Source organism: Delphinapterus leucas, chromosome 13 (assembly GCF_059928025.1).
Source record: "Delphinapterus leucas isolate spDelLeu-1000000601 "Yukka" chromosome 13, BTC_Dleu_Yukka2, whole genome shotgun sequence".
Taxonomy (NCBI): domain Eukaryota; kingdom Metazoa; phylum Chordata; class Mammalia; order Artiodactyla; family Monodontidae; genus Delphinapterus; species Delphinapterus leucas.
In genome coordinates this window covers 14,954,350-14,965,990 of record NC_143141.1, presented here as the reverse complement: position 1 = coordinate 14,965,990, position 11,641 = coordinate 14,954,350, and the positions used below count along the sequence as shown (strand labels likewise).

At 57.0% G+C, this 11,641-nt stretch overlaps 1 protein-coding gene across 1 annotated transcript in view; it reads left to right on the top strand.

The window, feature by feature from the left end:
• The first annotated feature begins 406 nt into the window (after nucleotides 1-406).
• The window catches only part of ATOH8 (atonal bHLH transcription factor 8), a 35,071-nt gene continuing 23,836 nt past the window's right edge, over nucleotides 407-11,641 (top strand). The window contains exons 1-2 of the mRNA XM_022556063.3: nucleotides 407-1,282; nucleotides 10,866-11,057. Coding sequence (XP_022411771.1) covers nucleotides 527-1,282; nucleotides 10,866-11,057 — 948 coding nt within the window. The 5' untranslated portion in view covers nucleotides 407-526. The remainder of the gene's footprint in view (nucleotides 1,283-10,865; nucleotides 11,058-11,641) is intronic.

The window sequence follows — 11,641 nt, the reverse complement described above, 5'->3', positions numbered from 1 at the left end:
CTGGGCAGAAGGGATGGGGGTGGGGGGAGGTGGAGAGGACGCGGACAAAGGAGGCGGCCGGCAGCCCAGCTGTTTTGAAAAATGCTTCCTGTTTCTTTAAAGGCGCTCGCGGCTCGGGCGGCCGGGGCTGGGGAGGCTGCGGCGGGAGCTGCCTCCTCTCCTGGCGGCGGCGCTGACTGATCTCGCGAATTGGGCTTCTGTGTAAACTGAGGCTAAACAAACACAGATGGAGCGCAGCGGGCGTTCTCCAGAAATGCTGGCACGGCGGCAGCGACTTCAGATGACACTCTGAGCGCTCCGGGAACGGACAGCCCGGCGGCTTCGCGGAGCCGGCGGCGCAGCTGCCCCGGACGAGGGGGAGAAAGGGAGGGAGGGAGGGAGGGAGAGAGCAGGGGGAGAGCTGGAGACTCCGAGGCGCTGAGCGCCGCGGCCGCCCGGGCAGAGCCGGCGCGCAGCGTGTAGAGCGAGCGCGGCGGGCGCGCTTCCCGGGCAGCCCCACGCCCCTGCCTTGCGCGCTGCCCGCGCCATGAAGCACATCCCGGTTCTCGAGGACGGGCCGTGGAAGACCGTGTGTGTGAAGGAGCTGAACGGCCTCAAGAAGCTCAAGAGGAAAGGCAAGGAGCCGGCGCGGCGCGCGAACGGCTATAAAACTTTCCGATTGGACTTGGAAGCGCCCGAGCACGGCGCCGCCGCCACCGACGGGCTGCGGGACAGGACCCAGCGGCTGCAGCCGGTCCCGGCCCCGGTGCCAGCCCGGGTGGCGCCGGCCGTTCCCTCAGGTGGGGGCGCGGACACGGCCGGGGAGCGCGGGGGCGCCCGGGCTCCGGAGGTCTTGGACGCGCGGAAACGCGGCTTCGCCCTGGGCGCAGTGGGGCCGGGACTCCCCACGCCGCCGCCACCACCGCCGCCTCCAGCGCCCCAGGGCCAGGTACCTGGGGGTCCCGAGGCACAGCCTTTCCGGGAGCCCGGCCTACGTCCCCGCATCTTGCTGTGCGCACCGCCAGCACGCCCCACGCCGTCGGCGGCCCCTGCTCCCCCGGAGCCCTCAGTGCGCCCGGCCCCCCCCACGCGCCCTGGGGAAAGTTCTTACTCGTCAATTTCACACGTAATTTACAATAACCACCCGGATTCCTCCGCGTCGCCTAGGAAACGGCCAGGCGAAGCTACCGCCGCCTCCTCCGAGATCAAAGCCCTGCAGCAGACCCGGAGGCTCCTGGCGAACGCCAGGGAGCGGACGAGGGTGCACACCATCAGCGCAGCCTTCGAGGCGCTCAGGAAGCAGGTACCGGCTCCCAGCCACACACCCTCACTGCGCCCGGGTATGACTGCGGGAGTGGGTGGGTAAGTGGCTGGGGGACTTTAGGGAGGATGAGGGCGTGGGTAAGCGGCAAGTTGTCCCCTCCCGGTCGGCCCCAGGGCCCAGACAGGTTTGGGTCCTCCTGGGGCAGTGACCTTTGCCACAGCGTTGGTACGGCTCTTAGTCTGCAAAGTCGGGGTGAAGGTTCGAGATCTCTGGCTCGGGCACGCCCTGGTTACAGCCACCCGCATCCCCCCTGGGGTGCCCCTGTCTGCGCGTCTGACTTCACCCCTCATAGTTCACTTTTATGGCAGCGAATATTTGTCTCCCGGGGTCCCTTGGGCGCGGTGGGGAGTGGAGAGGGGCAATGTGGGAATCCGTCTCCGGCGGGGAAAGGGGGAAGACCCTTACCCTTCCGGCAATTTGGCGTGGTCTTGGAGGCCCGGAATGCTGCGGAGGGGTGGTCCTGGTTTTGCCAGAACATAAGGGTCCCGCATTCCGCGGGAACCTGTCAGCACCTCCTCAGCCCCCACCTCCCAGCAGGGATGCCCCTGAACTCAGGTTGCTTCTGCGCTCTGCACCCCTCGCTCCTGGTGTCCCTTAAGGACCCGGGGTACAAGCCTGAGCCCCCTCTGCAGGGGCGGCCTCAGGAATTGGCTGGAGAGGGCCTTTCCAGGAGATCCCCTCCACTGCTGCCGTTCGCCGCCCGCCGCATGCTGAAGTAGGCAGGTCTGCTGAGGGGACTGATTGGTTCGGGGAATCTTCAGAAACTAGTTCTGGGGTGGGTTAGGGGCTTCTTAGTTTGGGGCAGGTGGGGGCTGTCCTCACCAGACACTGTCTTCTGGGGCCGATGGGAAAGAATATTTGTCCAAGAGTTACCCATAGTGGGGAGTGGCAGTTTTACAATTCCACTTAGACAAGATTGAGACTGCCCTGGGATTCTAGGCTGCGCATTTTCACAGAGCGGAGATCTAAGAAGGGTGTGGTAAGTGCCCCCTGCCCCCAGCCCACACAGGGCATGGGGAAGGGCTGGGGGGGTGGATGTGACTGGTTTGAATGGTCAGGATTTTTGCTTGCTCTGCAGCTGACTTCCTGTGTGACTTCAGGAAAGTTACTTACCCTCTCTGGGCTTTAGCCAACAACAAAGGATTTCAGAAAACATGATCTTCTTTTTGGATCACACTCTCTCCTCTTCCTCCTGTGTGTGGGGCAGGGAAGGTGCCTGTGTCCATCCATGGGAAGGGAATTAAACTCTTGGGGAAAAGAGTTTCTATGACTTTTGAGCCAAAGTGTCACATTTGGGCTTGAGTAAGATGATTGGTCAGTGAGGTGGAGTGGAGTGGAGGAGTCAGATAACTGTCATAGACAGTTGGGATCTTGGGCAGTGGGCCCAGTGGAGAATTCAGTTTCACCCTCAGGCAGTGGCTCTGTGTCAGAGGGTGGCAGCCTGGAGGGCATCCTGCTACCTACCACCCAGGATGGAAGGATGAGATGGCAGAGAGATGACTGTCCACCTGCTCACCTTGCAGCTAGGGCAACCCCTCTCAGATTGGGGAGGCCACGTGCCCAGAGCATCACAGCTGGTGAGAGGAAGGTCAGGGCTGGCACCTAGGTCCTTTAACTGACAGTTCAGCGTCCTTTTTACTCCTCCAGCTGCCTCTTTCAGTTCCGAGAAAGTATTCACGGTCTCTGTGTGTTCAACTACATCTCATTTGTCCAGTGGCTTTAACTTCTTTCAGTAATAAATTCCATCTTATTTGATCTTAACATCCTGTCAGTTGAATTAGCTTTCCATTTAATGGAATGGAAAACTGGGGCCTGGAGAAAGAAGGAAGGAAACGCTTCCAAGATCACCTAGTGGGTTAGGGAAGGTGACAGAAGTTTCTGGAATGCCCGCCTGGCCAAATGCTTCTCACAATGTCAGCTGTATCCGCGCTGTGGGCCCTGCGCTCGCAGTGTTGTTAAGTCGGAAGGTGGGTGTACACATGGCTGACTCTCTGAGATGAGATTGTTAATCGTGGTTTCCTTTCACTTCTGCCCTTCTTGTGCGGAAGTTCTATATAAGAGGGACAAATTCAGGGAGAAAGTGTGCACACACACACACACACAGGTACAAACAGCTGTACCTATACACACGATCAGTACTAGTGCCCAAGAGCACACACAAATGTGTGATCAGAAGCGCCTGCTCTGGTTTGTTCCCCCCCCTTGCCCAGTCCATCTGTCCCTTCCCGAAAAAGGCTGCTGGTGGGCACCGGTCTATTGTCTGCGAGGGAAAGAAATATCGCTAGGGCACACTCACCATGTCCACATCACAGCCTCCATCCGATGGGGAAAGTCCTGTGTCTCAGAGGCACTCCTTCCTCCTCTGGACCTCAGTATCCCACCTGTAGAAAGTGCGCACGTGAATACACACTCACACACAGGCAGGCTGTGACTCTGGATCTAGGCTTAGGCTTGACTGTCTGAAATGGACCCTGGGAAAGGAGGGTGAGGAAGAAGAATGGTTTTTCCTGAAATGAGGCCATGGCTGTTGCAGCACCGAGGTCAGTTCTGAGACTGTGGCTCTGGTCTGGGGCTTCATTTCTCTGAGCAGCTTCCCGGTACGGTGAAAAGAGCACTGGGCGGGGAGTCCGGAGGCTGGAGTTTGAGTTATACCTCTGCTGTGTGCGTTCTGTGTGACTGTGGACAAGTCACTTTCCCTCTCTGAGCCTCAGTTGCTAAAGTTGGAAAATGGTGATAACGCTTACCTCGTACACCGCTTCTCTGCAGAGAGCGAATGAAGAAAGGAATGGGGGCCATAGGAGGAATGAACATTTCTCAGACGTCTGCAACGTCCTCAGGGCTGGGCAAAGGCCTTGACAGATGTAGAAATAAGAATTCTGTAACCATTTTAGTAAGAATCATAGAAACTACCATTTATCAGATGCTTCCTTTGTACTGGGTCGTGCGCTAAGCGTGTTACACGTATTAGTTCACTTAATGAAGGAGGTATTGTTTCCACCCGCCCATCCCCCCGCCCTCACTCCCACCCGTTTCACGGATGGTGAGGCCGAGGTTCAGGGAACTTCTGTAAGTTGGTGGCGATCTCGCAGCCTTTGGCCACTGCATGAGGCTTCCTGGGTTTTGCACTGCACGCCTCCCCGGCCTGCCATTCACTAGGCTTCGGGGTGCCGGCGCCCTCCCGGGCGTGGTGCAGTCACAGCCTGCGTGGCTGTGTGCCACTGTCATTGCAGAGCCTGGATTCGAATCGGAGTCAGCGAGTCGCTCCAGGGCCCAGGCTCCTGACGGCCCCGCTCTTCAGCCTGGTGACCACCCCGGAGCTGTCCACCCCGAGCAGGGGGAAGCCAGACAGTCTTCTGTGTTGTCCAACCCATCATGCTCTCAACCAGGAAGGGAATGGGGTGGGGGGCCGCTTGGCCATGAGAAGTGCAGGTGGGGGAGAGGGAGGCCCCCGGCAGCGGGGCCAGGGGGTGCGTATGCAGGGCAGATGGTCAGGCCGCAGCACGTGCCACCAGCCCAGCTGCTCGGGGCCCTCCCCGCCGCCTCACGTGAAGGCCATGTGTGCATAGCTGGGCCTGGCCCATGTGCAGGGCCGCTCCGGGCCGGGTGGGAGAGGGTCCAAGGGAAAGCCTGGCCTTGCTGGGTGGGTGAGGGGAGGGGGCAGAGCTGTGGGCCTCGGCCTCCCCCGCAGAACCTTCTGGTTCACAGGCTGTGCTCACCCTCGGGGCATCTGGTGTGTGTGCAGATCTGTGCAGATTTCCTCTCTCCCCGAGAAGCATAAAGCCCCTCAGCATTGATGGAGGAATGGCAGCCTAGCCAGGCAGAGGCCTGGGGCAGCAAGGAGGAGCCCTCAGGACTTGCTGAAGTGCCAAACCAGTGGCCCCCTCCTCTGCTGCCCCTGGAGTGTCCCAGGGAATCCTCAGCAAGTGAACTCAGGATGGCCCAGGAGGGGGCATGAGGATGGCACCCCCCAGCCCAGCACCTCCCTCAGTCTCAGACGCCATAGGATGCCAGGGGCCCATGGCCCCACTGCAACCTGTACCCCCTTCCTCAGGGAATGGGGGACGGACCTGCTTGCATCCAGATGGGAGAGGGGTGATAAAAGCCTCTCTCCTGCCCCCTCGCATCCACAGTCACCACGACAGTAGCTTGTTGAGCCTCATTGCACGGGGTGAAGTGCCTTACCTGGCCCTGTTGTCGTGCCGCCTTCCCATTTCACAGATGGGGATGCTTACAGAGGTGGAGCGAGTGACCAGGATTTGTCCTGTCTGGCCCTGGGCCATGGCTCTTAACTACTCAGACCCAGGTTCTCAGGGTCCAGCCTCGTTGCTGTGTAGCAGGTTGGGATTTTGTTTAAATAGAACTTGACAAGGACCTTAAACAGCCTGTGTAGAGCAGCTTCATCCCAGGGAGCCAGCACTCACTGACGTGAGCCGATTAGAGAAAAATTTCAAATGGGATTAAGTGCTCGGCTGTGTGCCGGGGATGCAGTAATGTTGGAGCTGTGTGGGTCCAGGAGTCTCGGTGGGCATCTTGGGCTGGGTCTGAAGGGTGGGGTAGGAGTTGGCACAGAGGCAAGAGGGTGGAGGGCTTCCAGGCCTCCCCCTGCATTGGCTGGTTGGTTCCTGGCTTTGCTTCTCTGTAGCGCCTCCCTACATCTGCCCATGGCGATTCCATTCTGAGGTAGCAGGTATTCTGATGCCCATTTTATTGGTGAGGAAACTGAGGTCCCCTATGGTTGCGGACCTTAGATCATGTGGATGGCCCGGAGTAGAGCTAGGTCCTCAGAATCCCAGGCCAGTGCCCTTCCTGCTTTTTCCCACTTGCTGGAGCCAGGAGAGGGTTCAGCTTGGGGTAGGTGGGATGGAATCTTTTAGGGGCACGTGGGACCTGGTGAAAAATCCCCATACTGCACCTGCTTCTCTGAAGCGTAACGATTCTTGTGGGGTGAGCGTGAGGCAGGTCCTTTTACTTTACAGGAAGATTTGCTGCCTGTCAGTAGCTGGAGCCGAGCGGCCCTGCTGCCTCCTTTGGCTTCTGTCCTCTGCCCAGGCTGAGCAGATGACTGCTGTGTGGTCTCCGGCAGGTGGTGGGATGGCTGGGCTCTGGGCCACGCTGTGGATGCTCAGAGAGGTAATGCACCAAGGCTGGGGTCCCATGGAGTCCAGAACTCTCCATCCCCTGCTCAGAAGGGTGGGCTGCCCACCTCCCCACCATAGGCTATAGATGCTCATCCAAACCCCCAAGCCATTGCTTCTGGCTGATTGGAAAGAGCCCAGCTAAGTAAGGTGTGTGTTCAAAACCCAGCTCATCTTTCATCAGCTGAGAGATACAGGAAGTTCTTACACTCCCTGGGCATCAAATGCTTCTCTGTAAAATGGAAGTCGTCATTTCTACCTCATGGCGCTGTTGAAAGATGAATTATATTCACAACACCCAGCCCTCTGCCTGGCCTTAGTAGATCACAAGAAACGGCAAGGGGATGACCTAGTTCCAACAGTCATCCAGGGTACCCAGGCATTATTCCCACTCTCCAGCTAAGAAAACTGAGGCTCAGAGAGGTGAAGCTACCTGTCCAAAGTCACCCCGATGTTTGGGATTCAGACCAGCTCTTTCTGCCTTACCTTAACCTCCTAGAATCAGATCCTCATAGGCCAGGTTGCCTCTGAGCTGGGCTTTTGGGGGCCCACCTTCTGCATCCTGGGCCGTGGGCACCAGCATCACCAGCGCTGGTGGTGGGAGTTTGGAGAGCCCAGTGGCCAAGCCCCTGGTGGGAGCTTGGGGAGCCCGCCTTCCTTGGGCGATAAACACACGAGCTTCTGGCTCCAACCGGGTCTTAGCTGAGTGACCTGGGGCCCAATATGTCACCTCTCTGTTTCCTCATGTGCAGATGGGGTAACAATCTTTATTTGGGGGAAAGTTTCAATGGGCTGAAACTACCTGTAAATAGTGACCACGGTGCCAGGTAAACAACCAGAGCTCAATAGATGGGTTGGTTTTTTTTTTTAAACTCCACAGTTGCTTCTTAATTTATTTAATTAATTTATTTTTGGCTGCATTGGGTCTTCGTTGCAGCGTGACGTAGGGCTTTCTCTAGTCGCGGCGAGCGGGGGCCATTCTTCGCTGCGGTGCACGGGCCTCTCATTGCGGTGGTTTCTCCCGCTGCGGAGCATGGACTCCAGGCATGCAGGCTTCAGTAGCTGTGGCGCATGGGCTTAGTTGCTCCGTGGCAAGTGGGATCTTCCCGGACCAGGGCTTGAACCTGTGTCCCCTGCATTGGCAGGCAGATTCTTAACCACTGCGCCACAAGGGCAGCCCCCTCAATAGACGGTTTTCTTGTTAGACCTGGACTTTTGACACAAGCAGTGGGACAGAGTGACAAATCTGGGGCAAAACTGGATCAGAACTTGGCAGGGGAGCTCCTAGGTCGGCCTTGGCCTCACCTGTTGCTCAGTGGTCCCGCAATGACCCTGGATCCCCATGTGCAGATCCCGTCCAAGATCCCTGCTCCCTGCTGGCAGGGAAGCCCAGCTGCTCAGGGCCCAGGGCTCAAAGAGCTGGGTAACTCCCAGCATGGCCTCTGGGTAACAACACACTAGGGCCTGTGTCACAGAGCTGTGCCCGGTGTCCAGAGCCTCCACCAGGCAGGCACTCCCTCCCTGGGTGCAGGGGAGGCAGAGGTGCTAGACTGGTCCCTGAGACCCATGCCCCTGCCCCAGGGAACCTTTCTGTGCCACAGACCTTGTTCATTTGTTCAGGCTGATAAAGCAGGATTCTCTGGACTCTGGATGAGAACAGGCAACGTGCATTGTTCTGCAGGCTTTTCTCAGATGGGTTTGGAGCTGTGGCCAGGACTGGGAGGGGGAAGGGGAATGCACAGGAGTTGGTGGTCCCTGTGTCACCTCCCTGCCCCTCCCTGCGTTTCCTGGCCTGGTGAAGGGCAACTCCTTGGCTGCTAGAGGATTTTTTTTTTTTTACATCTTTATTGGAGTATAATTGCTTTACAATGGTGTGTTAGTTTCTGCTTTATAACAAAGTGAATCAGTTATACATATACATATGTTCCCATCTCTCTTCCCTCTTGCGTCTCCCTCCCTCCCACCCTCCCTATCCCACCCCTCCAGGCGGTCACAGAGTACCAAGCTGATCTCCCTGTGCAATGCGGCTGCTTCCCACTAGCTATCTACCTTACGTTTGGTAGTGTGTATATGTCCATGCCTCTCTCTCGCTTTGTCACAGCTTACCCTTTCCCCTCCCCATATCCTCAAGTCCATTCTCTAGTAGGTCTGTGTCTTTATTCCTGTCTTACCCCTAGGTTCTTCATGACATTTTTTTTTCTTAAATTCCATATATATGTGTGCTAGAGGATTTTTGAAAGGTGACAGCAAACCTCACCTTGGGCCTGCGGTCTCAGGACCCCCAGGGGGTGGGGGATGAGCAGGCAGTATGTCCTGCCTCTAGATCTCCTGCTTCTCGCCCTCTCTGGAGACCCTCTTTAGAGACCCTCTGCAACACCCACCATAATAATGTCACTGACTTGTATCAGGCCTTACTATGTGCGGCGCATATGCCATCTCCTTTAGTCCTTACCACGCTTTGTGGTCAGTCCTGTTAGCAATATGACAAGGACACCAAGGCTCAGAACGGTTATGTCTCTGCCCAGGGTTTGTAGCTAGAGCCAGGAGTTAGCCCAGGTGACCAAAAGGTGTATGAGCTTCACCTCTGCACCAAATAACTAAATCTTTATCCTCAGAGAATTTTGGGAATTCCCTGGCGGTCCAGTGGTTAGGACTCCATGCTTCCACTGTAGGGGGCGTGGGTTCAATCTCAGGTCCGGGAACTAAGATCCTACAAGCTGAGCGGTGTGGCCAAAAAGAAAAAGAGAGAGAGAGAGAGAGAGAGAATGGTTTTTGAACCCAGTTCTAAACCTTCTGGAGTCACCTGATAGATATGGAGGGAGAGCCTTCATTTGTTCATTCATTCCCTCAGTCAACAAACCCTTTGGAGGCCGGTGATGGGCAGGACCAGGGCTAGGCTCTGCATACAGAGGCCTTCCCCTGACAGCTCACACAGAGACTGACCATTAAATGAGTCCCAGTGTTCAGGAGTTAAGGACAGATGGCGGGCTATTAGAGCACCATCAAGGGGAGGCAGCCCTAGTCCCCGGGATAGGGTTGGGTGGGAGGTCAGGGAAAGCTGCTGGACGAAGTGAGCTTTAACGTGAGATCAAGATGTTGACGCGTTTAGGGTCCTCATCTGAAGCGGCTCTCTTGATTATGCTTTCTCGACCACAGCGCTGCTGGCGTTTTGGGCTGAGTCATTCTTTGTTGTGGAGGCATCGTAGGATCCTGAGCATTGTAGGATGTTTAGCAGCATCCCTGGCCTTTGCCCACTACAGGCCAGTAGCCCCTCCCCGCCTGCTCCCCGGTGGTGACGATCAAGAGTATCTGCAGACATTGCCAGCTGCCCCGTAGGGACAACATTGTCCCTGGTTGAGAACCACTGGTTCAGAACAGTGCCCGGCGTGCTTGTTGAGTGGTCCCTGCAAGGCACCCCACTCTCTGTGGGCTGAGGGTTAGTACCAGGTATCCGTGGTGGGGATGGATGCTGCGTGTAGATCCTGGAGAGCCATAGAGAGGAGGATGCCGCAGCCTTGGTTGCAGTGCACGTTTGGGCCATTTAGGTGAACGACGCATCAGAGCAGCTGTATTGGTTAGCACCTGTCGGGTGGACTTTGTGGTGATGTCTCCGTGTTACGACACAGAACTCTGCTGCAGTCTTTGTAGCTTTTTGCTCAAGCAGCAGGAGCGTTGGTGGACAATGTTAGAGACTCCATCGCTTCACGCATACAAATCCCTGTGCCATTAGTGAGTGTCTAGTCGGTGATGAACGTCAAGGCTGTCAAGTCTGGTTGGGACTGTCCTGTTGCAATGCCCAGCAGCGCCCCAGGTCCAGAGGGCGGAAAGAAAAAGAGAAAAGCAAAAGAAAGCCAATCATGTGTGGGCCCCCCAGCTGAGCACTGACACTTTGCTTCTGGTCTGTTCCCAGGGTCCCGGGCACCTAACTCTGCTCTGATGTTATAACATCACTCTTGAGTGGAAGTTCTCTGATGGCAGACCCGAGTTATTATCTGTGGTCGGACCCCAAGTGCCCAGCAAGACAATTGCCACTGAATGAGTAAATAGACGCTCAGAGCCAAAAAACATCGGTTCTCTCTGAGAGATTCCTTCTCAGGGAGGGAGGGGGGTGGAGCTCTGTCCTGGGGGAACTCACTGTGTTTCGTGCGCACTGACGTTCGGGCAAGAGCTAAGTCTCGGTTTCTTCCCCTGTGACGTGGGAATGTGGATGCCTCCCAAGGTTGTGAGTGTGGAAACAGCGGGTGCTTAGAACAGGGAATAAAATCCGGGTTGAGGGACTAGACGGGCCACCTCTGCCGCCCTGCAGTCCCCTGTCCGGCGGTGCAGATGTCAGTGTGAGGGGCCCTACACCTGCCTGGCTGAGGTGCCCCCAGGCCGTTCTCAGCAGAGACCCTGGCAGCCCCTCCTGACGCCTTCTCACCCTCCAGGTGCCATGTTACTCATATGGGCAGAAGCTGTCCAAGCTGGCCATCCTGAGGATCGCCTGTAACTACATCCTGTCCCTGGCGCGGCTGGCCGACCTCGACTACAGCGCCGACCATAGCAACCTCAGCTTCTCCGAGTGTGTGCAGCGCTGCACCCGCACCCTGCAGGCCGAGGGCCGTGCCAAGAAACGCAAGGTACGTGCCAGCCACGCAGGCAGCAGCCTCCTGGGAAGACAGAGAGGTGGGGACAGGAGCTTGGGGAGCCCCTCACTCCCCCAGGCTTCCAGAGGGACCGGTGAGCTCGGCCCTTAGGAGCTTTGCTGGGGTTCGTGCCAGCTTCAGGGCTCCTCAGACCCCTGGGATTGTGTGTGACTCTATTCCTGGGAATGGGGCTGCTGGGTACCTGGGACAGTCACCCTGGGCCTGCGTTTGTTCATCACTTAAATGAGGAGGACAGCTTATCTCTGAAGCTCTTTCTGGCCTTACATGCTCTTAGGATGAATCCCCCATGCGACCCCTGATGGATGTCATATCAGGGTGAGATCTCCTGAACTGGTAACAGCCCAGGAGAGCCCTTTGGTGTGTTTTGGTAATGTGACTTGGCCTGTGGGTTACCTGAGGCCACGCATTAAGGCACGTGATATTCATTCATTCATTCATTCATTCTGAAGAGATTTACTGAGCCCCAGCCATGTGCCACGCTTGCCGGGCAGGGGTATAAAAATGATAAACATATGGTCGCAGCACCCCTGCAGCTCACAGGATGCTCAGAGACCCTC